The sequence below is a fragment of the Emydura macquarii genome, unplaced genomic scaffold (assembly GCF_026122565.2).
Source record: "Emydura macquarii macquarii isolate MOO-44397 ecotype Brisbane River unplaced genomic scaffold, CSIRO-AGI_Emac_v2 contig_1644, whole genome shotgun sequence".
In the NCBI taxonomy this organism is placed as follows: Eukaryota; Metazoa; Chordata; order Testudines; family Chelidae; genus Emydura; species Emydura macquarii.
The window spans coordinates 23,961,661-23,987,357 of NW_027131781.1; the positions used below are offsets into that span (position 1 = coordinate 23,961,661).

Below are 25,697 nucleotides of genomic sequence, written 5' to 3' on the forward strand. Positions count from 1 at the left end.
AAAGACATTAATTCACTTACCTTGTCCCTCTGAAATCTCTGTATACAGTCTAATGTTCATGGTCCTAGTGTTAGCCTCCCTACACAGAAGGGAGCAAAATCAGGAGCACATGTTTTGGGGGGGGGGGTTTGGGAGAGGGTGGCATGGAAGGAGGAAACATCAGAAGCATAAATAAAAGAATTACTTTCCCCTTGGATATCAAAATAATCTCAAGGACAGCCACACGCAGGGCTTGCTTATGCCCAGCCCCACTCCCTAATTACAACAAAACCCCCAACTGGATGGAGCAAGCACACAAGCTGCTCCAAGGAATCTTGAAGAAAGAGAGGAGCAGTGGCACAAACCTCTGCTTAGAGGCACATATTCCTAGTAACTACCGGCTGTATATGGAGGAATAATTTTTAACAGTAGACAATCCAAAGGCACAAGCCACGTACATTGTTGTAAAGCAACCAGAACAAACACCACACGCTCCTCAAAGGCTTCTGAATTAGTAAAAACACTGTGTCTGAACAAAATTTAAGAAGCAAACCACACACATTCCAACCTACTCTACCACAAAAAGATACACAATAACCAAAGCTGTAGAACCAGCAGCTGGGGTTTTAGGAACCCTGCCTCCCGATGTTCTTTGAAATCTGAGAATCTTTTGCTGTTGAACAGAACAGCTTTCAAACAAAGACAGAAGAAGAAGAAAAACTCCACCTAAAATATTTACTCTGCCAGCAAGAGTATTTGTAGCCTTTTCTTGTTCTAAGTCTTTTATCTGGTTTTACAGTACAACTGGCAGCAGGCCCCTCTCTCTCTCTCAGCAAGATTTCTTCTGTAGCTCAGCAGCTTCTGTCTTGACTGCGTGCCACTGGTCTTTCTAGTCCCTTGAGCTAAATTGCTGCAAGTTAATCAACTAGGCTTCCAACATCATCTCTGGCAATCATACTCCTTTGCCTTTTTGTTAATCAGATGTGTTCCTTACAGTAGTCTGACATGATAGAGATTACCGCTTCAAGAGGTATATACCCTGTGTGGAATTTGGAGGAGTCTCAACAGAATCATGAGCTTTTGGTACTAAGTGAGACAGGTGCTTTTTCAAGAGGCCTGAATGTTATGATTTGTGGTGTACTAGGAACAGGATTGATGAAAATTTAAAGTTTAGAACATGCAAAATCTGCGTGGGCTGGGGATTCTATCTACACAAAGCCAACCTTGGTTTGGAAGAATATATTAGCATGTTAACTAATTTCTAACTGAAAATCTTTTATTTATGGTTTGGTGCATGAGCCAATAACAACCCAGCTTGACTTTCAGATCCCAGACTGAGCCTGTGATGTCAGAGAACCCTAAGATGCCATTTTCGGTCACTTTTTAGAATAATGCAGTATTTAAAAAAACTTCCCAGCTTTAGAAACTTGATTCCATTCCCAGACATAAAACACATTTGAAAGTGAAGCATTAGAAGTGCTTAAGCCCATTTCATAATTTTAAAAATGTTATTGTGGCTGAGATAGTGATGTTTAAAAAGTGGCCAATGAATGATCACTAACACAAACACACTTTTAACATCTCTACAATCATGATGAGTTTTTGCTTTTGTTGAGACACTGATATAATTTCTTCTCAGTTATTCTGCAGGTCTCAGGTGTGTTAATTTAGCCAACTCTTCTTTATTTTCTACATTCCTGTTCTTAGCAACAAAGTTAAATGAATTTGTTCCATATGGTCTTTATTTCTGTTACTTAGTCATGGAATAGGGACAGGTTTTCCCTTTGACCTTTTCACTTCCAAGCGTTGGTGATTAACTTTAGACTACACTGCCACTCCCCTTTTTTCAATCCATCTGGCTTCTGACTGCTGGGAGAGCAATACGTTATGTTCTGTGGCTTCCAGAGAACTGCAGCACTTTAGTTAGCAGTACACTTGAGGGCCCAATCCTGCAATCTTTCTGCAGGCAAAATTCACATCAGCTTCAGTAACTTAATTTGCCTTCAAGGGACTATTTTGCCATAATGACTGCTGGATTGGACCTTGAGTCTTTAGGACAGACTGAAAAGATGATCCAGGGGTTAGAATGCAAGCCAGGGACTGGGGAGACAGATTAGAGTCTGTGCTTGATCATGGATTAATTTTATGTCCCAGAGCAAGTGTCTGTTCCTCATCTGGATGACAGTACTTCCAAACCTCACTGCAGCACTGTGTGGATAAATACGTTAAAGATTGTGAGCTGCTCAGCACTACAGTAATGGGGGCCTTATCAGAACCTAGATATATGTAATCTCACTCTCTTTACTGCAAATATAAGAATCTCCAGGGGAGCAGCGAAACAGCAGGAGATGACTGTGAGCAGATACCCCAGTCACCTGATTCCTCTGTGGAGCGTGGGTTTGGTTTAAATACTTATTGATACATACCTAGGAAAGGTGAACAAAAGTTGCTAAGGGTGCTGCCATCAACATTTCACTGGCAAAGCTTGGGGAAAGGCAGCACTTCAAGCTGTCTGGCTCTCTTTAGTAATGTAAGAATCCCTGGAATATTTTCAGACAAACAGTTATATGACCAATTGCATTGGTAAGTATAATGATCAGTCCCATGCTATCCCCTGGATTTTCTTACAAAGCTTTATTTATTATTTTAAAACTTAAGTTGTAAGGCATGTTGCTGTTCTTCACCATTACTTGTTATATTACTTCTTGAAGTCTGATATATGTGACTAAATGCTACAGAAATACACTATTTTAATTCTGAGTGGGAGATGTGCTTTGTAAATGTTCAAAATATGGCAAGACCAGATTCATTTTTCAAACAATTTAGCACAGCCCTTCACCGAGAAATACAAAGGCCCTGTCCATACTTTTTTTTTTTTTTTTTTTTAACTAAACAGGTTTGCCTATTTTGACATCTTAATTTGTACATTTTCAAGTGGTAACTGCTTGTTAAAAATTAATTTTACAAGCAAATTAGTTATTGATTCCTGCTGCTTGTTCATGCTCCAGCAGAGGGCAGCTCATGGGAGTCAGCAGCAAGTTAGGCATAAAGGCTAACATTGTCCTTTCTAAATGTTATACATGTCATACATGTGGAAGGTGCCGGGACTAATAATTTTGGAGAGTAAAGTCCTCTCTCCACAGAGCAGGAAGATGAAATTCGATTGTAAGCTCTGTGAGGCAGGGATCACTTTTTTGTTCTACATTTGTACAATGCCTAGCACAATAGATCTCTGGCCCCTATTAAGGTCCCAAGGCATTTCTGTGATACAAATACATCATAATGAGCTTCTCCACACTGCCCCAGTGTGCCTCAACCCCGACCAAGAGGGCTCAGGGAAAGATGACAGTCCACACAGCTCATTCAGTCCTTGACCTCTCTTGCTGAGACTGTTAGTATGCTGCCAATGAGTGCTGAGAGTGGTGGTGGGTTTTTTGAGATTTGAATATATGTCCACTAAATGGAGACCACCAAACCCATTGTACAAAACTTTGGGGACAGATTCAGATTCTTGTTTATACCAAAGGACCTCTGGAATTATTTCATATTTATACTCATGTCAATCAAATCAGAATGAGGTCTTTTAACTTTAGGAAGAATGAGCGTTAAGTGGCAGGAGCATGGCTTTTGGGTCTTTAAACCTAGCCTGCAACTCCACCTAGCGAGCCAGGGGGAAACTAGGGTCCAGTGGGGCATACTAGTGGCAATGGCCAAATTGCAAAGTTTCTCTGTGCCCGGCCTCCTGGTTAGGGGAGAGTTCCATCAACCCAGCAATCATGTAGTACCTAAACACAAAGCTCTTTTACACTCGAGATTTGTTCTGGTGACTAGCATTTCTCTTTAAGGGGCAGATTTTTATTTGGGCCTCTACCCAATCTTCACTTATGTTCACCCACTTTTGCCATGACGCACATATAAACTTGTTGTTCATCTTTGCAGGTGCAAACGTACTAAAAATGCCAAAATTTGTGGGTAACAAGTGAGCACATGCATCTGTAAGAGTGTTTAAAGTACATGCTGACTGAAGTTTTTCAGCTAAAAAAATAAATGAATTTGGATCAGAAATGAAATTGAGGGGAAAAGTCTTTCAGTGGCTTTGGATTTTCAACCAGAAATTCCAGAACAAACCAAAATTTTCATTTTAATTCTGTTTGTAAAAAGGCAATTTGTTTTTGTTTTCTGAAATCTCAGAATTAATGAGGCCAATGATTTGTTGTGTTTTCGTTTTTTAAGTTTTCCTCTTTCCACTCTAATTTTTTCAAAATCTATGAAGTGGCAAAAGGAAAAATGAAATGTTGTAAATCTTCCAACTCTAATTTTTCTAAAGTTGAAGTAGTTTTAAAAATTTAGAGTAGAAAAAAAAATCAGGGGAAAAATCCCTACCACTATTCAGTTTATTGCATTCACTGAAAAACAGGCAAGGGGGAGAAAAGGGACAAAATAAAATTCTGAAAATTGGAATAAAAAAAAATCAACCTTTTTTAAAAAAGAAATTATTCCATTCCGAATCCTATGAAACAAATGAATTTCAAATTTATTTTTGTGAAATGGTTTTTCCATTTTTCAACCAGTTGTACATGTAGGTGCTTGTATCTGCAATATTCAGGTGCAGGTTTGCATGCACACAAATGGAGATCCAGGGCTGAAAATTCAAGCTGAGGTAGAGAACGCGGGGGTTAAATTGCAGCAGACACACAACCAAGAACTAGTGGCATATCGAGGGTCTCCGGCGCCCCCCCATGTAACGGCCCCTGCGCAGGGCAGGAAGGATCCCAGCGCCGCCCCCCCCAGCTGCCCCAGGGAGGGTGGTCTGTATTTGCCGGAGGGTGAGGTGGGGACGCATGGGGTATGCGGATACAAATGCAGGTTTGGCTCCGGCGCCCGCCTCTCCCGCTACAGCCAGGTGCCTGCTCGGATGTGGGGCAGCCTCACCCACCGACCTGGGGCTGGTGTGGGGGTGCTGAGGGGCGCCCCTCAGAGACTCCTGTGTCCCCCACCTCCCACCTATTTTGAAAGGCTGGCCTGGCGCACCCTCTCCTCCCCCTGCTCCAGCATCCCCTCAGCCTGGCACTGGTTCGGATGGGGGGCAGCCTCACGATGCCAGCGGGGGAGGGGGAGGCACAGGAGCAGATGCAGGAGCAGCCACCCCTCAGCCTCCTGTGCCCTCCATCCATCTTGAAGGGCCGGCCTGGGGCCTCGCACTTACCCGCTGCTCCAGGCCCACAGCCTGGTGCTGGCTCAGATAGGGTGGCCTCATCCCCTCCCCAGCCTGGGGAGGAGGGGGCGAGCTGGGTTGGCCCTTCACAATGGGTGGAGGGCGCAGGAGCCTGAGGAACAGTTGCTCCCACTTCCGCTTCTGCAGGTCCCCCCCGCATGTCGTGAAAGGCCTGCGTGGCCCCCTCACCCCCAGGCTGGGCCCCCACATGCGGGGGGGAAGGGTACAGTTTACCAGGGCCCTGGAGGGCCTGGGCCAGGTTGCAACCCCCATTACCATGAGGAAAAAATTTTTCATGGCTCATGAGATTGTATGTATGGGATGAGGGATTGTGTGGGAGGGGACCCGTGCTATAAGTTTGTACTGGGCCTGAAAAAATTATGCTTGGGCTCTAGGTGAGGTCACCCCATGTGAGCCAGCGCCAGGCCTGAAGCAGCTGGTAAGTGAGCTCCGGACCATCCCTTCATGGAGGGTGGGGGACACAGGAGGCGCTGCACCCTGCGCCTTCTGCGTGTGGTGAAGGGCCAGCCCGGCGCCCCCTGGCAGGCTTGCTCCCAGGGACCTGGCCCCCCTGCTCCCATCAGTACACCACTGCCAAGAACAAAGTATTATCTAGAGACGAAGTTATAGTCTAGAAAGGAAGAAAAAAAAGAAGTGATGGAATAACACTAAGCTACATAAAATGTATTGTCTTCGTGTATTGTCTTATCCTGCTACAAGATTACTTCTGGTCATGTGAGACCAAAGATTTGTTGCTTTTATTATTTTTTCCCTTATCAATTAATGATTTTTAATCAGAGTCCTCTTTGCAAAGTAGTTCTTACCAATGTAAAATTACACACGCTTGATACAGGAAACTAGACTATCAAGTTCATTACAAAATTACTTGATATCAAATGTATGTTTCTGCTATGAGAAACTAATGAACTCCCAGGATAGCCAAAACTCAAATTACAACGTAATCTACATATTTTTGTTCTAGAATTTCTTTTTGTTTTTGCATTTTCTACTTACATTCTTTGGAGATAGACTTGAAACTCAAATCAGATCATAAGCACTGTACTACTTCACTTTTAATAAAGGTGATTTAAAAAGAACTATTCCATGGCCTGCAGCACACACAAAAGTCTGAAAATGTACTCCAAAATCCTCTACTATTTGCATCACACCAAATTTTTATGGCTGGTCATGCAGCTTGCCTGCCCTGTAGCACCCCCTGCTAGCTGAGTGTGGGCTGCAGCTACTCCTGCCCCACAGTTTCCTCCTCCCCAGGGTTTTCGGGCGGGGGGAACAGAAGACATGTGGTTGAGCTTCTAGCTGGGTCACTGCATTCAATCTTTTTCTGGGGAAACAAGTTCAAACACAGAAAAGGTTCTTTTTAACCTGCTTGGGCTCCTCTGCAGCCTGCCTGCTGGCTCTTAGAGCGATGCATCCTAGGCCCCTCTCACGCACTCAGCCCCTCTGGGCTATTGTTTAGTTTCTCTGGATATGTTTACACTGCAGTTAGACACTCGTGGCTGGCCCCTGCCAGCTAACTCGGGCTAATCGCAGTGTGGGCCTTTGGGCTCCAGCTGCAGCCAGAGCTCTTGGACCCTCTCACCTTGCCAGGTCCTACAGCCTGGGAGCCAGCCCCAGCCTGAACTTCTACGTTAAAATTAAACAGCCCATTAGCCCAAGGCAGCTGGCAGCGGCCAGCCAGGGGTCTCTAACTGCAGTGTAGACATACCCCATGCGGCTCTCGGATAGAGTCCTGACTCCCAGGCTCTTTCCTTGCAGTCCCCTCATGGTCTCCTGCAGACCCTTATTCATGGCCTTCAACAGAAGCCACCGACCCTCTGTGGTTCCTCCCCTTCAAACAGAGTTCTCAGCCCTTTAAAAGGGATCACCCAGCTGATCAGCGCCAGCTTGCAAGGGACAGGAAGGCATGGGGGAAGAAGTGTGAAAAATGGGAAGGGGAGCGGGGAGCAGGGGTAATAGGTGCCAATATAAGAAAAAGCCCCACATATGGGGATGGTCCCTATAAAATCGGGGCATCTGGTCACCCTAGGGAGAAGGTAGATAATCTGGCATAGCGGCTGAGCCCACTAACCCTTAGAGGGCCAGCCATCTTGTGACAGGGCTCTGAAAACATTTATGTATATTGAACACTTGTGGGTTGTCCTGCCCTCATAATTAATTGCTTAGTGCCCCATTAATTATTTTCAGTGGTATCACCCAACATTACAGTAGAGTAACTCAAGGCCTGAGCCAAAGCCCACTGAAGTCAATATGAAGGCTCCCATTGATTCAATGGATCTGGAATTAGGCCCTCACTGAGCAGGCCAGAATCTCTCTCTCTCTCTCTATTACTCAATTACTAAAAATGTGAGTATTTCCAGTGCTATCCATACACTTAATTCATATTCTAGTATTCATCTCACAGTGAATTGCTTCTGATCTAATAAATAGTGAATGTGCAGTATACTTTTGTACTGTAGAAAACATTTGCCCACTTACAACAGTCAGTTAGGGCCAGTGATTCCCAAACTTTTCTCTGCCATGGCACACCTTGATACCTTTAATTATTTTGAGGCATACTACCATATAGTCTCCAAATGAACTCATGAATATTCATGAGCCAACTCAGAACTCATCCAGTAGCTTTTCAAAAAATTCTGTGGCACACCTGCTCAAGTCTGATGGCAGACCAGTTGGGAAACACTGAGTTAGGCCTCTGGATTCTGCAGCAGCCTCAAAACATGTTGTGTTCCACACCATGGAGTTCCATTCCTAAAAGTTTAAAAAGTCACACTATGCCATTTTACGTATTTAAGTTAAGTTAAAGAGTGAGGTATTTTCACATGACTTAGTTTAATATGGCACATTAAAGTGGCTAGTTCAATGCACTCTGTAATAGCAATCTAAAACGTTTGTTACTCCCTTGAACTAAAATTACACGTTCATTCTCCCTACAAGACAGCAACAGACAATGCTGTAGGACTGTAGTCAATGCTAGATGCCATACTGTGAACAGCACATCCAGCTTTGTCTGTTAGCTAAGAGTACTCTAGTAGTAGTGTTGTTTGGATTTGTAGGCTATTTAAGGGCTTGGCCGCATTTCCATTACATTCCCCTATTTTCAGGAATTTATAAATTCAAAGGTAAAAATTCTGTGCCAACTAAAGCTGTGTATATAGCACTTATTTCAATTTTGAGAGCAATTTATGTTTTCTTTACAAAATGTTAACCCTCAGAGAGCTGAGGATGGAATATATTTGTCCTCAATGAATTATGCTGCTCCCAACTCTGTTTTTCTTTTCCCCTGCCATAAACCCTGCCTGACCTCCCACAAAATCCCTTAAAAATACCCAGTGTTCCCATCTGGGAACCAGTTTTCTAAAGGTCATAAAGAACATATTTTTCAGTTTTTATGAATGCAAAACAAACAGTCACACATATTTTAGGAAACAAATTCAGTCAATTTCAATTCAGTTTTGAAATACAATGGTATAAATATTTACTTCCTTTCACAGTTTGCATTCAATACAAAGAAATGGCCTCTACTCTGGTCTCCAGCTCCTCTGAAGTGCAGACTATTCACCACCACCCATCCATTCAGGATGAAATACAAAAGCTGTCTAAAGCTGGGACTAAGTCTTTACAAAACAATGAAGCAGCCCAGGCTCTGAGCATGTTCAAGAAGGCATACATTCTGGTTGATGGAGTTTCTAACATGCAAACTCAGAAGATGTGCCTCTTCAATCTAGGGGCTGCCTACATTGCTGTGGGCAAACCAGAAAAAGGACTGAAATGCCTACTGAAGTCTAAGTCAAAGGGATCGGTGGAGAAAGATGGTGATCTCTACTTTAACATTGCAGCTGCTTATGAGGAAATGAAGGAGTACTCTAAAGCTGTGAGATTTTATCAGAGAGCTATTCGTGAATACATACCTAGTGAAACACAAAGCATCTCAGATGCCCTGATCAAACTTGGGTATTGTTCTGTGAATGTAGGAGACCTTCCCTCAGCTGCATGTTCCTTTAAGCTTGCCAGTCACTCATACCAAAAGGCACAGAAAACTGAAGATGCTGCCATGGCCATGAGGGAGGCAGCCAGCTATATGATACAGAGTCAAAAGTTTTCAAAGGCAGAAGTACTTGAGACTTTAAATGAATGTGCACAGTTGTGTTCTGGAATCACTAACCAGGATTTGTTAGGTAAGTCTAAGTATCTTTAGTTACCAATTTTGTTTCATTACAGGTAAACAGAATTGTGTAAATTGTTTTCTTACAGAATTTAAATAGACATGTACATCCTAGCAAGTACTGTATGTAAAGCATCAGACTCTTCAGATGTATATAAACACCAGATTAAAAAATAAACACTTTGCACTCCAGGAAAAGGCTTTGTAATACCATTCTCGACATGCAAACATCCTTGAGAAAAGAAAGCAAACAAGATTTAGCTCGTTGCTGCTGCTTCTAATTATTGCATCCAAATGGATGGCCAAATTCTAAATTACTTTATTTATGGTCTTGTGCCTTAGCCAATAGATAATAAGTATCATACTGTATAGAAAGCAAGAGGATTTCAGTTGATCTATTTCAAAACCCATATCACAAAATTACAATCCCTCTCTCCAAGTATGGTACAGGTATTTCCATAAGAGCTCTCATCAGTGAAAACTGACAACAGTAAAGTATCACTGTCATTCCTACAAATGGTTAATCTGTCTTGCTTTTTTTCCTTGCCAAAGTTAAATCATTTAAAAAGGAGCCCAGGGTACATAAGTGTTGGCTTTGGCTCACAGTTGTGATTGTTTCACGTTGGAGCTTCTAGATGCAACAGAACGGATTCAACCAGCTGTACAACATGCTACACGTTGTGTAGCTCTGGCTCAGCCTGCTCACCGTGTCTTGCACATTGATCTGGAGTTCATTTACCTAAAATAGCCTTGTAAACACCACAGTCTGAAAGCAGTTAATCAGTCATTCAGCCAATTAGAATCATTATGGATGGAAAAATATAGCCAAGTTATTAGTTCTAAATTGTACCAAACTCTCTCTCTTTCCCCAGCCACAGCCATCTAATGTTAATGTTGCTGTGCTACTTTTCAGGCAAACTCTACAACCATGTCGGATTGCACTATGCCGAAACGATGTGCTTCCACCAAGCTGGGAAATACTTTATCAAAGCCATGCAAATCTGCAGTGGGGCAAACTTTTCTATACGGAAGAGAGCTGTGCTGCTACAAAACCTGGGAGCAGTCTACAATGCTTTATGCCAGTATGAAATTTCACTGAGATGTCATGGCGAGGCAGCAGATCTGTACGGTGAGGTGTCAAACACGTGATTCACTCAGCAGGGTGCACTGATGTACTTCTCCCCAAAATCTGAGGGATCAGACAGGAATCTTCACAAACCTTTCAAAATCCAGCAAGGCCCTGGCACCAGCGTCTGGAGTGGTCTTTTGGAGAGATCCCTGCTGCTCCTGACTGGCCCCTCCTTAGTCTGCCCCCACTAGTCATGGTACTTTTTGGACCCTCCCCTCTAACCCAGTCTAGCAACTTGTTTCAGTCCCTTGGCTGTGTTTCTGGAGGCAGCCTGGTGCAGGGGTGTTGCCCATTTGCTGTTCCAGGCCTTTCTGCCTCCCCTTCCTTCCCTGTATCTCTCCTTTACAGCAGTCCTTGTTGCCTCTGTTGGCTGCAGCTGTGGGTGCCTGACTCCATGACTCGCAGCTGAGGCAGCTGCATGGGGATGTGGTCGAGCTGCTTGCCTGTAGACTGGAGCGGCTCTTCCCCACTTGTCTCTATGCGCAGGATGACATTTGTAGACCCCATTACAGGCCCCAGTTCAGCAAAGCATTCAAGCACATACTTAATTTTACGTCAGGGGGATTTAAACACATGCTTTGAGTATTTTGCTGAACAGGAATGGACTACAGAATGTGGGACGGAATCAGCAGAACAATTTTGTGTCATCTTCTAGCCTTGGAAGTGTTTTAAGGAAGAACATTTGGGGAATGGGTTAATAGGCTAATAAAGGTTTCAGGTTAAGCATCAGACTTGAAATACTTGGACCCCATGCCTGGACCCACAGGGCTGAGCACAATCCCAGCAGAGTGAATCCGGGGCTATGTTTTTAATTAACTAGATTGTGTAGGCAGGGGATGATGTCCAAGAACTTATATAAATAACCAACAGTGAAAAATTACAGATCTCCCACGGTGTTTCCAACAAACTCTAAACAGACATTTTTAATAAAGGGCTAATTCAAGTGTGGTGCCTTAATGCAGCAAGATCAGTCACTATGGCAAATGTAGTGTCTATAAGGAAAATGCTCTCTGGGTGAACCTAGTAAAAGTTCACAAGGCCAAATCCTGCAGTCCTTGCTCAGGCAAAAGTCCTATTGAAGTGAATAAAATTTTGCCTGAATACAGACTGAAGGCCCTATCCTTCCATTTAAGAAGAATATCTATTGATGTTTAGCTATAGATCTCAAAATGCTCCACAATGGTGAATAAGCATCTATAGATGGGAGAAGCTGAGGCACAGAGAAGTAAGGTGAATTGCTGAAGTTTGCTCACAGTGTGACAAGAGTCAGACTGAGAATAGAATCCTGATACCCAGCCAGGTGCCCCATCCACTGGACTATACTGTTACTCTGAGGAAATGTACATATTTCAGTCAGTGAGCTTTGTATACTCAGGGAATGCAGGATTTTGTCATAGGTAAGGATAGAAAGGTTTGGACCTTTCCTTGCTGTTTTTTTATATTTTTCTGGCATCCTTTTGAATGTTTGTATTTCCAGTCAGGCTAGTCATGCTTTTTGCATGTTGTACATTCAAAAACACAGTATGGTTATAATGGATTTAGGTTAGTCATAAAACAACTATAAAGCACTACTGATGCCTCTTGAAAAAGATCCCTATTGAAACAATTTTGCTTACAAAGCATCTGTTTAATGCTTTTCCTTCCCCTGGTTTTCATTAGTTGGATATTTGTATGACAAAAGGCTTTTTGTTCTTTAGAAGGTCATCTGATCCTGCTGGTTCTCCCTCACCTGAAATCACAAGTCTCTGACTATGACATCATAATTACTCCCTGTTTAACAAACAACATTTATGGTAAAACAAAGCAAAGAACAATGACCTTAGGTGAGGAAAACTCAGCAAGTTTCCAAAGGAACAAAGATCATGTGTTCTTGCAAATATCCCAGGAATAATTTAAGAAATCCTACAGGGCAACAAATGCATTACATAGTACCTATGCAAGACTTGTTCCTAGACACATTGTTTTATAAAGTATAGTAACTAAGGTAGCTTCAGCCTTACACAAGTGAGCTTTTGATATGAGAGATTCTAAAATTTAAAAATGAATGAAACCATCCTCCCCGCCTCGCCTGCACTAACAAAACACACTGGTCTTTTGTCGCATTTCCTATGTATCCAGCTCACATTGCATTCTGCTACAAAATACACCAGGCTTTGTCTCTCCAATTTCATTAGCTAACATTTAACAAGGTGGTGAGGTAATATCTTTTATTGGACCAACTTCCATTGGCGAAAGAGACAAGCTTTCTTCTTTAAAGAAAAAGCTCTGTGTAGCTCGACCGCTTGTCTCTTTGATCCAATAAAAAAAGATATTATCTCATCCACCTTCTGTCTGTAATATCCTGGGACCAACGCTGCTACAACAAACACTGCAAACAGATAATGAAGTTTTTAGAACACACACGCACAAGGTAAATGACATTTTTAGGCAGGGATGGAAACCTTTCTCACAGTACATTCTGAAGGGGTGGGGTGATGTGGGTAGCACTCACATATACTGTGCACTCAGGTCAAGCATATTTTTAGGGCTGTTTGTTTTCATTGTACTTTATTCCACTTTGGTATGTTCTCTGCTCCTCTTTCAGGCTGTGAAGACATAAGCCACCTATTACAATTCTTTTCATAGTTCCAGTTTATACAGTCAAAAATAATTGCTCAGAATTCCTATGTGATTCTTACAATTTGTCCTGTTGTAGCAATATTGGTCCAGGATATGAGAGACACAAAGTAGGTGAGGTATGTGACCCGTATGTGCCTAGGATAGCCCACCTAAAAATACCAAGGACAGGACAGGCTGCAAAAGAAGAGCAGCTTCTTCCAGAATTGGTGGCTAACACTGAAGTTAAATTCACCAACCAGACACAAACAGTGTTCTTGATTCCCCACACTGGTTATCCAGAAGCTAAATCAAGAAGTTACACAGCCCCCTTTATTGCATTTCAGTCTCTGGCTCCCAATCTGCCACTAGGTCCAGTAAAGAGACAAGTTTTTTAAATAATTATTTACTTTACCAAAATGTTCTTCTGATCTCCAAAGGGCAAGCCACATTGCCAGATCAACAGTGGTTTGGATCTTACCCAAAATACCACGCTGCAGCCAATCCTTTAGTACAGTGGTCCCCAAACTGTGGGGCATGGAAGAATGTGTGGAAGGGTGCTGGAGGGCCCAGGCCAGACCCTACCTGGAGTGTGGAGAGAGCAGCACCCTGCCCCTCTCTGTCTGCCATCAGCTTGATTCGGGCCTCAGCCCCCAGGTCCCGACCTCACTCCTGCTCCCAGCCAGGCTCCTCACCTCAGTTCTGCCCCTGACCCCGGCCACGCTGTGCCCAGCCGTGCTCCTTACCCCTGGTCCTGCCCCTCGCCCTCTGCCACATTGTGCCTGATTCCCAGCCACCTCTCCTCACCCTGCTCCTGCCCCCAGCCGCGATCCCGGCCCCTAGCCACAACTCCAGCTCCTGGGGGGAGGGGGTGAATTGGGTAAAGGGGGGCGCGGAGCAAAAAAGTTTGGGGACCACTGCTTTATTAACTAAAACTAAAGGTTTATTATAAAAAGGAAAGAAAAAAACCAAGATGAGACATGTTAAATGATCAAAGCAAATCAGATGCATACAAATCACTTCAAAGTCCATATGTATCAGATTCTGAGTAGAATTGTGGAATTTGCAGGCTTGTACATCCAGTACCAAGATGGATCTGTTAGTCCTTTGTTTCAAAGATTCAATTGTAGAGATGTTGATCCAGAGGAATTAGGAAGCAGGAATGAAGACAAAATGGAGATGTTGAAGCTGCATTTTATAGTTTTTGCCATGTGGCTTGTACACCCTGTGTTTCAAACACAAGTGCGTAGCACCTGGGCAGGGAAAAGCACTCAGAGTTCCTATCCACAGGCATGTCCCTACATGTCCTGGTGACTCATGGGTGTATCCCCTGGTTTCTCTCTCTGAGCTCACTGCACATGGTCCTTGATTGGCCCTCCATCAGGCTGGACAATGCTGAGGCTAATCTGTTGGGGATGTCACCTAGTAGCACAGCACAAGTTTTAGATACAAAAATATCACACATATTCAAGCTTACAATACGAAGGTGGTACACACATATATATGAGCTTATCATATTTAGTAAATCATAACTTTTCCAACGATACCTCACATGCAAGATTTGTTGTAATTTTGCAATATTGATATCAACAATATTATAAATGGTCACCCCTAATCCAGATAGCATCACAAGTTAATATGCTGGGGTGGCCAAACTGTGGCTCATGACCTGTATGTGGTTCTTTTACAGTTAAAGTGCGGCTCACAGAACCACATATGCCCCCACACTCTGCGCCTACCAGACTGGGGTGGGGAACTCGGTGCTTCTGCCCTGCAGCAGGGTGGTGGGGCTAGAGGATTCTGCCCAGTGTGAAGGAGGGTATCGGGGGGGGGAGGGGTGAAATCAATAAATTTGGCCACCCTTATGATATGCAAAGAAGAATTGTGTGTAACTTAAAAGCTTGTCCCTTCCTCAAACAGAAATTGGTCTGATAAAAAGATATTACCTCTCCTATCTTGTCTCTCTCAACTTCTGTCCGGGACTTGTACAGATTTAAAGGTCATTTGCACAAGTCTTTGGTAAGCTTTTCCCAACCACTGATGCACTGTTTCATTCCCTTGCTAATTAGAGATATTTGGCTAATCAGTGTCTTTCAAAGTCAGCTAACGATCAATTTGAATGAACGCATTTGGATTCACAAAGTAAACGCCTGGTGTGATACCAAAGGCTGAATAGTAAGTGCCAACCTAGCATTTCAGGTGCATTCCTCTCTGCATACTTCAGTGACACTAAGTGGAATAATGTCACTAATTACATGATGCAAGCAGACAAGATAATGAAACATGTGCAATATATAATATAAGCACATTTTTCCAAAAGGTTTTTTAGAGTACTTTGTATAAACACACACAAGAGTACAAAGCTTCCAATCCATTGTCTGTCAGGTGCTATGCAAACTGGTAATGTATTTATGTAAATCATTTTCATTGCTCCATATTGGACACTCAATTTTGGACATTTCTCATTCCAAATCACTTAAAGGAGGAGCAGATTAGACCCATAAAATCGTATCACTGAAGACAATCATTCACTAGCCTTCCGATAAGAAAATGGTTTCATCCATTGTCTAGTGTCATAATATACTAAACACGCTCTTTCAAAGGAAATGGTAGAGCAGACAAAATGAATCAATATTTCTTGGGTTTATTGTCCCTCTCAGCTAGCTGGCTGAAAGATATAACTTATACCAAGCCTCTTTTAAAGGGACACATGTCAACATGTTAGACCTAGAATTCAAACAACTGACTACTTAACCTATATTTAGAGCCACCCCTGAATAAAGTAGTATTAAAATATACACCAAGTTAAGTTATAACAACGGATTTTTTTCCAGGTATTTGTACTCATTCTATAGTAACTGCAAACAAATTATTTTTTTCAATCTCCATCATAATAATATAGGTTTATTGCTTTGCTTCAGGGTACACCATTGTCTTATAGACCTAAAAGTTAAATTTTAATACAAGTAAAATAATGATACTTAAACATTTATTAGCATAGGTAATTTTCAACACTATATTCATGGACCCCATTGTTCATGCAGAATATGGGAGGATGTATAAATCTATTTATGTAACTGTAACTCATGAGTCATTTGCATTAATCTTTGCTTTAGGTGCACTGAGAGAGAGAAATGCACAAGGACAAAGTCTCTACAATTTAGCATATGCATACAGCCAACTGAAAAACTATGACATGGCAGAATATTACTATCAACAGGCACTTAATGCATTTGTGGATGTGGGTAAGAGAAATGCCTCTAACCAGTATAAGTTCAGATATGTAAAAACCCCGATTTTCAGCTCTTAATAAATCAGTAGTATTAATTTGCAGCAGGCTGAAATTTGGTGCACAAATCAATTCAAATGGTTTCTGAAAATGGCTTGAGCAGGTTGAGCTGTTTTTAAGATATAAAGCACTCAGTGAAATACCTAGCCACCTCCAACTAAAATAATATCTTAATATAATTAATGAACATTTGTAAGCATATATGGGACTGATTCTATTCTCAGTTATACTGGGGTAAATCAGGAGTGACTCCACTGAAGTTTCATCTGTATGAAACTGGCCTCTGTGATATTCCTAATATTCCTCAGGGACTATTGGTTATTTTTCTATTAAAAATATAAATCGACAGTTACTGAAGTCTGAAATAACTATGTGAAATACCGATGATACCTAACACCTTGAATCCACTGATTTCATATCATGCCTGTAGAGCCTATAATTAACCTGTTCTCACTACAGGAGAAAGTCCCCCATACTTTTGTATTGATAGGTGTCCAAAAAGTCCATACAACAATGAAGTGTCTAAGACTTACAAATGTCTGAATTGACATTGTGCTTTGTTGAAAGGAATCAATAGTTGTTTCATTGGCATAAGATCAAATCTAGAACAGAATTTCCAATGTTACCAATACCAATGGAAGATTTTTCTACTTAGATGGAAATCTCATGAGTTTCTTGCTTATCAATGTCAGCACAAATGCTTGCAATGTCAATAAAATATATTCTTTTTTTTTTTTTAAATGAGCCATTACAACATGAAAAGAAGCTATTAAATGAGCTCCAATGAGAAAGAATCTTTTCCAACATCAGTACACTTGAATTAAAATAACATTCATTAAATTACAATTAATATATAATTAATATCTACATTAAGCCACTAAAGGCAAAATAATTTAAGTCTGTCATTCTGTCCCAATCACCATGACATGTGTCGGTATTTAAACTAGCTGTGGTATAGTAAATAATATCTCCCACTGTACCAAGAGCAATCTAAGACCACTGCATTACCTTGGCACCTAGAAGTAATCTAAATGATCAGGAGATAAAAACAAGGAAATTTCAGATACAAGCATATCAGTTAACCCAAACTTTGGGGACAATGTAATACTATCAGGTCTGCACTATTGACTTTCAACATATGGCTTTCAGCATTTAAGAGGTGACCAGTATAGCACCTGCCACTGGGACTCTCCCATCCTCCAGTCTTTCGCATTTTTGGTAAGAAGAACCCCCAAAGGGAGTATGTTTGACTAGTGTGTGTAATTCAACATAAGTCACCACAGAACCATACTGTACCATCAGATATCAGAGGTCTTGGGAAGGGAAAAAGCTAGTACCCATCTCCTCTGAAATAACCTGTTCTCTGACATTCACAGCTGTGTAGTAATTATGGAGTTGTCGGGTCATTTGCACATCTACCTACTAAATTAAAGATCCAATTGGAGCATGAATGTAATAGGGGCCTGATCTGAAGCTCATTGAAGCCAATGAGTCTTTCCCCTTATCTTCACTGAAGATTGTTCTAAGCCCTGATTAAACAAAATACTGAAGCATGAGTTTAAATGTAGTGTGTTTAAGTGCTTTGTTGAACAAGCATGGACTTCAGTATGTGCCTTCACTATTTTGCCTACATGGAGCCATAAATTCTTGCTGAATTCAATTTTTAGTAGTTATTTTGTAGCTGAGATCAACTAAGCATTTGTGTTCGGAATGTAAAAACAAAAAATATTTAAAATCAGTAAAATAATCAAAACTCTATTTTAATGTGAACAAGCCTGCCGTGTTTCAGAAAGGAATGGTTTTCCCTCAAGTTAGAAACATAGAATACAATTGTATACTGGAATTGCCATCTCAGCTTTAATTTCTTCATAAAACCAGACTTTTCATTGTATCTAAACACATAGATTTTAACATATGTGGGGTTATCCATCTGATGTCTGGCAACATCATGTCTGGTAATGTCCATTGGATTAGGCCCTAAATTAGCAGTAGTTTAGCTACTGCTAAAATTATCAGAGGGAGAAAAAAAAGTATTTTAGTTAAGATAAGTGAACCTGAAATCACTGCATTCCGTGTAGCTTCTAATCAATAGCAATTGTTCCTGAAATGAAACTTCCTATCTTTCCTGGAACAGAAGTTCCAATGTCCTGACTGTAAAAGCAAAATAGAACCACCAAACAATGCTCCTCCTCCACTCCCACACTATTTACTGGAATAGGATCAAACCATCATCCACTTAGTTTAGGAATACCCTGCATACAACACATTTCAACCCTTTACACACCGACTTGCCCATTTTGTGTTTTAAAGTTTAATTTATATAGACAGAATAACAAAAACTTTGAATAGCAATGATATGATCTCTTACAGGTGATTTGTATGGCCAGCGGCAAGTCTGCGAAGGATTGGGTGCTACTGGTTTCTGCCTAGGTGACTTAAATCAGGCCATCGCTTATTACAAACAAGCTCTGACTCTGTTTGGAAAGTCAAAGGTACTTTTTATTTTGTTTGCACTCTGTTTGCTTAGTAATGCACACAGAAGATAGGGGCTTTTTTCTTTTTTTTTTGGCGGGGGAGGGGGGGCGGCGGGGAAAGAAGGGTCAGCATTAGGAAATAATGTAAGCTATTTCCTCGGCACCTGCATCATATGAAGAGTTCTTATTCACTTTAATGGGAGTTCCACAACCTGGCAGGTAGAGAATTGAGTCTTCAGCTGAACCTTCATAAAATCAACCCTTCCTCCCATATAGTATCCATCATTCGAATGGGTGATGAAAAGGAACTTTACAGGAGTGGTAGAGTTAGAAGCATTATTACACCTTCTATCTTTTTTTTGGGGGGGGGGGTAATCAACTATTTTAAATTCTGCTTACTTAAGTACATACAGCTATTCCTAAAATGTATTACATTATATAACAACTAATCCAGATAAATGCATTTTGTAATAGCTAGCTAGAGAATTTCACAGACTATGAATTAATTAGCAAAGATACTATCTGATGCAGAACATTGATCATCTCAACCAGCAGGTTCACTTTTTTTTTTTTTTTTTTAAACTAGCATCAGAAGGGCTAAGAACATCATAGCGATGATTTTCTGAAATTCTGTGGGTCAGAGTAATAGCTGCAAAGATCACAGAGCCTCGCGTGAGAAAGGCATTTTGTTGATTTGAGTGGACAGTGTATGCCCTGTGTTTCAGAGTGTGTGTGTAACTGTGATTGTTGCAAAAATGAGATAAAGAGAAGTTCAAAGAGCAATTTAAAAAGAGGGCACTTGTGGTGAGTGTGTCATTGTTGGGAACATCCCATTCTACAGCACAGGGTCTGATCTTTCATTCAGAGCACAAAAGGAACAGGCAAAAAAAAGGATCTTGGATGAAGGCATGTGTGCAAGTATACCTCTGGGCCACCAGTGTCCTGCAACCTCAGGCAACCTGGCCTCATTTAAAAAAAAAAAAAAAAAAAAAAAAGTCTTCCATCTAATTAAAGCCACTGCAGTATTTATCAAAGGTTATAGCTCATGCTTGGGTTTACCTCACAGTGAAACAAATTGTTTAGATTTTCCCCTTTTCCCACTAGATGATGGAACACAGTATAATGAGAGCAAACGTTTTCAAACTTTCTGCACAGACAGGAGGCATGTCACCACCGGAGTGAAGCAAAGACCATTTACAAGCTATTTTTAATGGATTAGCAGCTCTGGTAAATTACACACAAAAAAACCAACAATGAAATGTTTTAGGTGAAAAGATTTAAAGAGAGAGACAAAAAACCATAAATAACAATAACTGACAGAAGGGAGAGAAGGGCTGGAGTTATATACAAGTAGATATGCCACTTTAAATACCCCAGAGAACATACGTTGCAATGATGTAGGAAACATTCACATGAACAAAGCAACTATAGTGTAATGCAGTGCAATGAATAGTATACACCACTGTGGTATTTACCAAGGAAGATTATGGCTCATGTTTGGATTGTCCTCACAATGAAATATCCAGCGGTTTTGATTTTTCCCTTTTTCGGAAACAGGAAACATCTGATCTCTCCAGAGAACGGGTTTTTGGGAAACTGAGGGATGCTGTTAAGTATCAAGCCAGTCATCTGTGTCCTGTTTCATGCAGAGATGACTTTTCAAACCCAGCAGCAGCTGTAAGTTTAGGGCAAGGGGAATCATTACTAAACAAAAACAAAAGCTAACTTTAAAAACCATTGCTGATTTGCTTGGCTCCCTTTCTCCCTCCTGCTAGTTGCTAACAAGTACAATGTGTGCTGTCGCAACCAGCATTCAGCTAGAAAGGGAAGGTGAGCAGCAGCTGTCCCATCTGCATTGCGAGAGGGGTAGCACTGGTGGATGACAGAATGAGCTCTCTGGAACACATGCCATCTTCAACATTGCCCAGAGCCTTCAGTCAGAAGGGCACGATCCCTGCTGATCTCCTAAACTTATCTTCTTTTGATCTCACTTCCATGTGCAGAGGGTCCCCTCAATTGCTCTAGTCTATGAATGGGTTCAACAACAAATAAGAAAACCACCTGAACACACATTGGTTAATTTAGATTTAGTATGTCAACACTAATCAGGGAGGTGGAATTGCCAAAGCTAGCTCACATCACAAGAGCTGTGAAGATGCAGCAGTTCAGGTGGCTGCCTGGGCTAGCCCTGCCCTCTCTTGACCTAAGAAACATACTTGGGCATCTGCAGCCCACGCTACTTCAGCTTCACTGCTATTGTTACCTGGGCTACTTTTGAGCTAGCTAGATCAAAGGTAGCTTGGGTATGTCTACAGGTGCTGCAATCACACCTCCTGCTGCAGCATAGGCATATCAGATAAGTGTGGCCTGTGTGGAGCAGAGCAGAACTGCGTAGCTCGAAAGCTTGTCTCCTTCACCCACAAAAGTTGGTCCAATAAGACACATTACTTCACCCACCTTCTCCCTCTGTTTAGTGATAACCAGAACAATGCAAAACATTCATCTGGGGATTGACTACCCAAAGACTAGACAACTGAATGCAAAAGCAAGGGCTGAGGATTATTTAGGTGGAACTGTGCGCGCATCAAAAACAGTCAGAAAGCAGGCAGAAAGGACCAGAAAAAGTGAGAAGACAGCCAGTTAAGCTTTTGTATGATGGCCCTGAGAGAAAGCCAAGAGATTTTTTGGGCAGATTTCTGGCTGGACAGGCAGGCTTGGAATCATGAGCAAGGAAACCACCTCCTGTTGTCTGTTCCTGCAGTGTTCAGGGAAACAGGACTTTGCGTATACTCTTTGTAAATAAACAAGATTACATCAAATAAATACCTGATGCCATCATCACTTTCTCCTCCTAATAGAAAATACTGGCAAGACCCCAAACATTAGCTAACTGCTCAGGTCAAAAGGGGTAACACCACCATTAACATAATTCAAAGCAGATGGAAAGAACTTTCCAGTGTCGATCAGATTCCTTAGAGCAGCCATTATTATAATATATAAAGCACTGAATATCTAGATAGCCAAACCAATGGTCCTTTGGTTTACATGGGCTTAAACAAGAGGAGGGTAATGGAGTTGCTTTGCCCTCGTCGTGAGGTGGTTGGGGGATTGGACAGCAAATGATTCTTCCTTCCATTGCTAGCAATTTGCAGGCCTGCACGAATTCCCCATCACAATAGTCTTGGATTTGCAAGATGGTGATTAGTTGGAATCACACCCATCTGTGCTTTCCAGCTGCAGAAACATATGAATACTTTCTGGCTACCACCTAGAATATATTCTACAGATAATCTTGACGACCTAATTTAAAGTTTTCCCTACTTTTCATGATATATTTTTAAAAACCAACTGATTCATGCTGTACTTTGGGTCTTTTCTAGAGATGGGCCCAATCCACTGGGTACAAGCCTGATCCAACCTACTCCAGGTATCCTGTGCTCTGGCATAGACCCAGAATCAGTCCTTTCTTTGTTTCTGTTCACAATCTTATACCGAAGGCAGGGGGAGAGGCAATCCGAGATCAGCAGCAATGTGCACCGTTGAGTCGTACTTGAGGACAAACTCATAAAGCACAGTTAGAATCTGTACTGTGAAGTGAGGACTTCCTGGCATTTTTCTACGTTTCCTGACTCCAGGGTTGTCTCTCTAAAACCTCATTGATTCACAGCTGCACAAGACGCATCAGATTGAACACAAACAACTTCAGACTTTGATCTGAATTCAGCTATTCAGTTCAGAACAGATTGATTTTTTTAAGCGCTCATGCATTCAATATAATCAGAACTTCTTCATTCAGTTCTGAAATCCCAGCATATACTTCCACCTATTAGGGCTGGAAATTAGCGGCTCTATTCCATTTCATTTAAAAACCAAATTCTATTTTATATAATTAGAACAAAAACCTACTAATGAATCCAGAAACTTGGGATTTGATTCTCCCTTCACTTACACCTGGTGTAAATCTAGAGTCCCACCATAGAAGTCAAATGAGTTTAGAATCTGTTCCATATCATGTCAGCTTTTCTAGAAATATACTGTGCTCACTATAATAAAAAAAATCCTTTGCTTTTTCATAGCAATCTTCTTCCAAAGTTGCCAGAGATGACCATGGGGTTGTGGCATCTGAACAAGATCGCAGTAAGTTACAGGAGTGCTTTAGTTGGTCAGATTTAAGAGACCTAAAATATCAAACTTCTCTCTAAAGTCCATATTTTGTTTTAAAAACAAAATTCCAGTACTCTTGGCAAATTTGGCCTTGTTACTATTAAGCAACAGTTATTGAAGAGACTCAAAGCAAATGGATATGCATGAAATGAAATAAAATAAGCTATAAACTCAGCATAAACATTACAAATACTCTTGAAACCTGGGCCATTCCCAGGACTTCTGAGCAGCCAGACTTTGCCCTCCCTTCTATCCCGGGCAGTCAATAAGAAGTAAGGGCTGTATATGAGAGCAGAATTCGGCACAAGGGGTACATGTCATTGACAGCATCCTAGTGGCACGTGTATTTAATGAAAGAATGCTGAGACTCAATATGCATAAGAAGGTTTGTTTTAGAGACAGCGTGAGGTGGTCATTCATCTTTTAAGCAGTAAAACATACGTGTTAGTTATGTAGAAAGGACCATGGTGAGATTATAATGCTATTCTCCAATTCCCTGTCACATGATCCACTTCGGAGAGAAAGACAACATTAAACTCTGCTTTTATCAAACTCTTCCCCCCCCCTTAAAAAATAAAAATAAAAAACACTAGTTTCAGCAGCACACAAGTTTCTTTCCAAAATTCAAAGAGTGGGTCATGTATCAGTATTTGAATGATCCTACTAATTAGCCCTGCTTTAGCACCTTACATTCGAGAATGGCAAAGCATTTTATGAACACTGATTAAGTAAAACCTTGCAGCTGTCCTGGAAAGTTACAGTGAGAATTAAAAGTATGATCATAACCCTATTTTACAAATGGAGAATGGATTCGTTGATTAATATAAGATCCCAGAGTTAGTCAGCGTCAAAGATGGAATTAAAATCTAGTGGTGAAATCCTGATTCAATTGACTTTGACCGGGCTAGGATTTCATCCCAGACTTTGACCCCCAGTCATGGGTTCTAACTTCAAGGATACACTGGTTCCCATGGGATGGGCTTGGAATCACAAAGTAACATAAAGGTGGTGCTTTAAAAAATGAGAGATTTTCTTCTTTTTTTAAAAAAACGTGGGGGAGGGGTGTGGTAATTTCTTTGCCGCACCTATATTGACCCAAACAAAACAATTTTGGCGTCAAAGTTTGCAATATCCAGCCAAAGTCCTTTCTACAAAATGTTAGTATATTTTAGTGCCAGCAATTAGGAATCAGTAAAATAGCTGATCACTCTACCACTGCATCCAAACCTAAATTGGATTTAAAAAAATATATGTAGCAAGTTTTATTGCCAAAAGCTTGTTTCCAGTGATTGCATGCACAAATACTTGATACTTAAGAGTTATAACTGGCTACCTGCATGCTCAAATACCAAATCTATGAGAGCAGTTGTTGATATCGGCGTTTACGTGATTTTTGAAAATCAAATGGAAACAACTGAAGCAGCAGTAGTTTTGTTGCAGGAATAATTCCACGCTGTTGGACATTTGAGATGAGAGTTCATTGTAGAAGATTTATCAACCATTTATTGAAAATCTGAGTCGAAACAGTCAGACTGCAATGAGGAAGAGCAATCTCCTTGTTATGTCCTGTCATGGTGATTTCCTGGAGTGTCTAGGGTCACTTCACAAACTACACACATCAGTTGTATGGATTCTTCTCAACCCAGGCAACTTCATCTTATACTTTCAATGAAAAGTCTCTGCATAGCCAGTAGATGTCACTTTATTAAGGTTATTTTAGTAATCCTGTGCTGTTTTATTGGCATTAGCCCTTCAAAGGCAGGGCTCAGTTAATTTCATTTGATTTTAAAACATGAACAGCTAGGAGTAGATGAATCACGTATCTAATTTGAAAACCATAGAACTTCCCACATTTCAAAGACCAAAATCTCAGAACGTAGTAGCAAATTGGAGAGAAAGCTAAAAGTTATATTTTATAAGTACACAATGCAGCTTAGCACGTCCTTGGCTACCATGCTGGCCATTTGGTTCCTGAATTTTAACTATGACTATGCTCCACCACATGGGGCTACATTTATGCCTCATTTTGTAAATCCTATATGGAAAATGGAATTACAAAACAGGGATGAATTTGGCCCTGGATGTGCACTAGAGATGTTCATTATACGTGTATGTATGTGGCCACTTTGAAAGGCTAACAAGATGAATCTGGCACCAATTTCTATTCAATTTTTGTTCAGTCTATATGATGAGCCATAGAATGAGTCGAATTAATTAAAAGAAAAAGAGATGGATATGCTGAAAGGGAAAAGAATGTAACTTCCAGAGTAGATTCGATGTCATCTCACCCTACTCCACAGGAACAAAGGTGCTGGCAGGCGCTGTAGATATGGTTTCAAATGTTCCATTTATTTTCTATTTAAGGGTACAAGCCTTCTGCTTTCTGATGCCTCAAGTCTGAGTCACTGCTAGAAGGTCAATTTTACTGAGTATGGCACAATTTGAAACATCCAGACCTTGCATTCATGCGATTCTCCTTTAGAGAAAAAACCTGACCATGGAGGAGAGAGGGAAATAGAACAGAAAGATGCCTGCATTTCTGGACACATGAATGTAGAGTCATAGATGTGGGCCAGATTCTCTTCTTCTTTCTGTGTATGTGCATAGGAGGAACAAAACTGAAATCAGTGGCGATAGACCAGTGTAAGACCAGCATGAGAGTGCAGGCC

At 41.2% G+C, this 25,697-nt stretch overlaps 1 protein-coding gene across 1 annotated transcript; it reads left to right on the forward strand.

Moving 5' to 3' along the window:
* Positions 1-2,546: 2,546 nt before the first annotated feature.
* Positions 2,547-25,227, forward strand: LOC137158368 (tetratricopeptide repeat protein 24-like). Its single transcript, XM_067556135.1, has 8 exons — positions 2,547-2,562; positions 8,707-9,390; positions 10,291-10,506; positions 16,218-16,346; positions 18,761-18,882; positions 20,422-20,541; positions 22,941-23,005; positions 25,209-25,227. The coding sequence occupies exons 1-8, from the start codon at positions 2,547-2,549 to the stop codon at positions 25,225-25,227; spliced, it is 1,371 nt and encodes a 456-aa protein (XP_067412236.1).
* The last annotated feature ends 470 nt before the right edge of the window (positions 25,228-25,697 follow it).

Excerpts from the sequence above, each read along its gene's own strand:
- LOC137158368 (XM_067556135.1), top strand. Across the intron at positions 9,391-10,290 it reads CACTAACCAGGATTTGTTAG|GCAAACTCTACAACCATGTC; the intron begins GTAAGTCTAAGT and ends GCTACTTTTCAG. Across the intron at positions 18,883-20,421 it reads CTCTGTTTGGAAAGTCAAAG|GAAACATCTGATCTCTCCAG; the intron begins GTACTTTTTATT and ends TTTCGGAAACAG.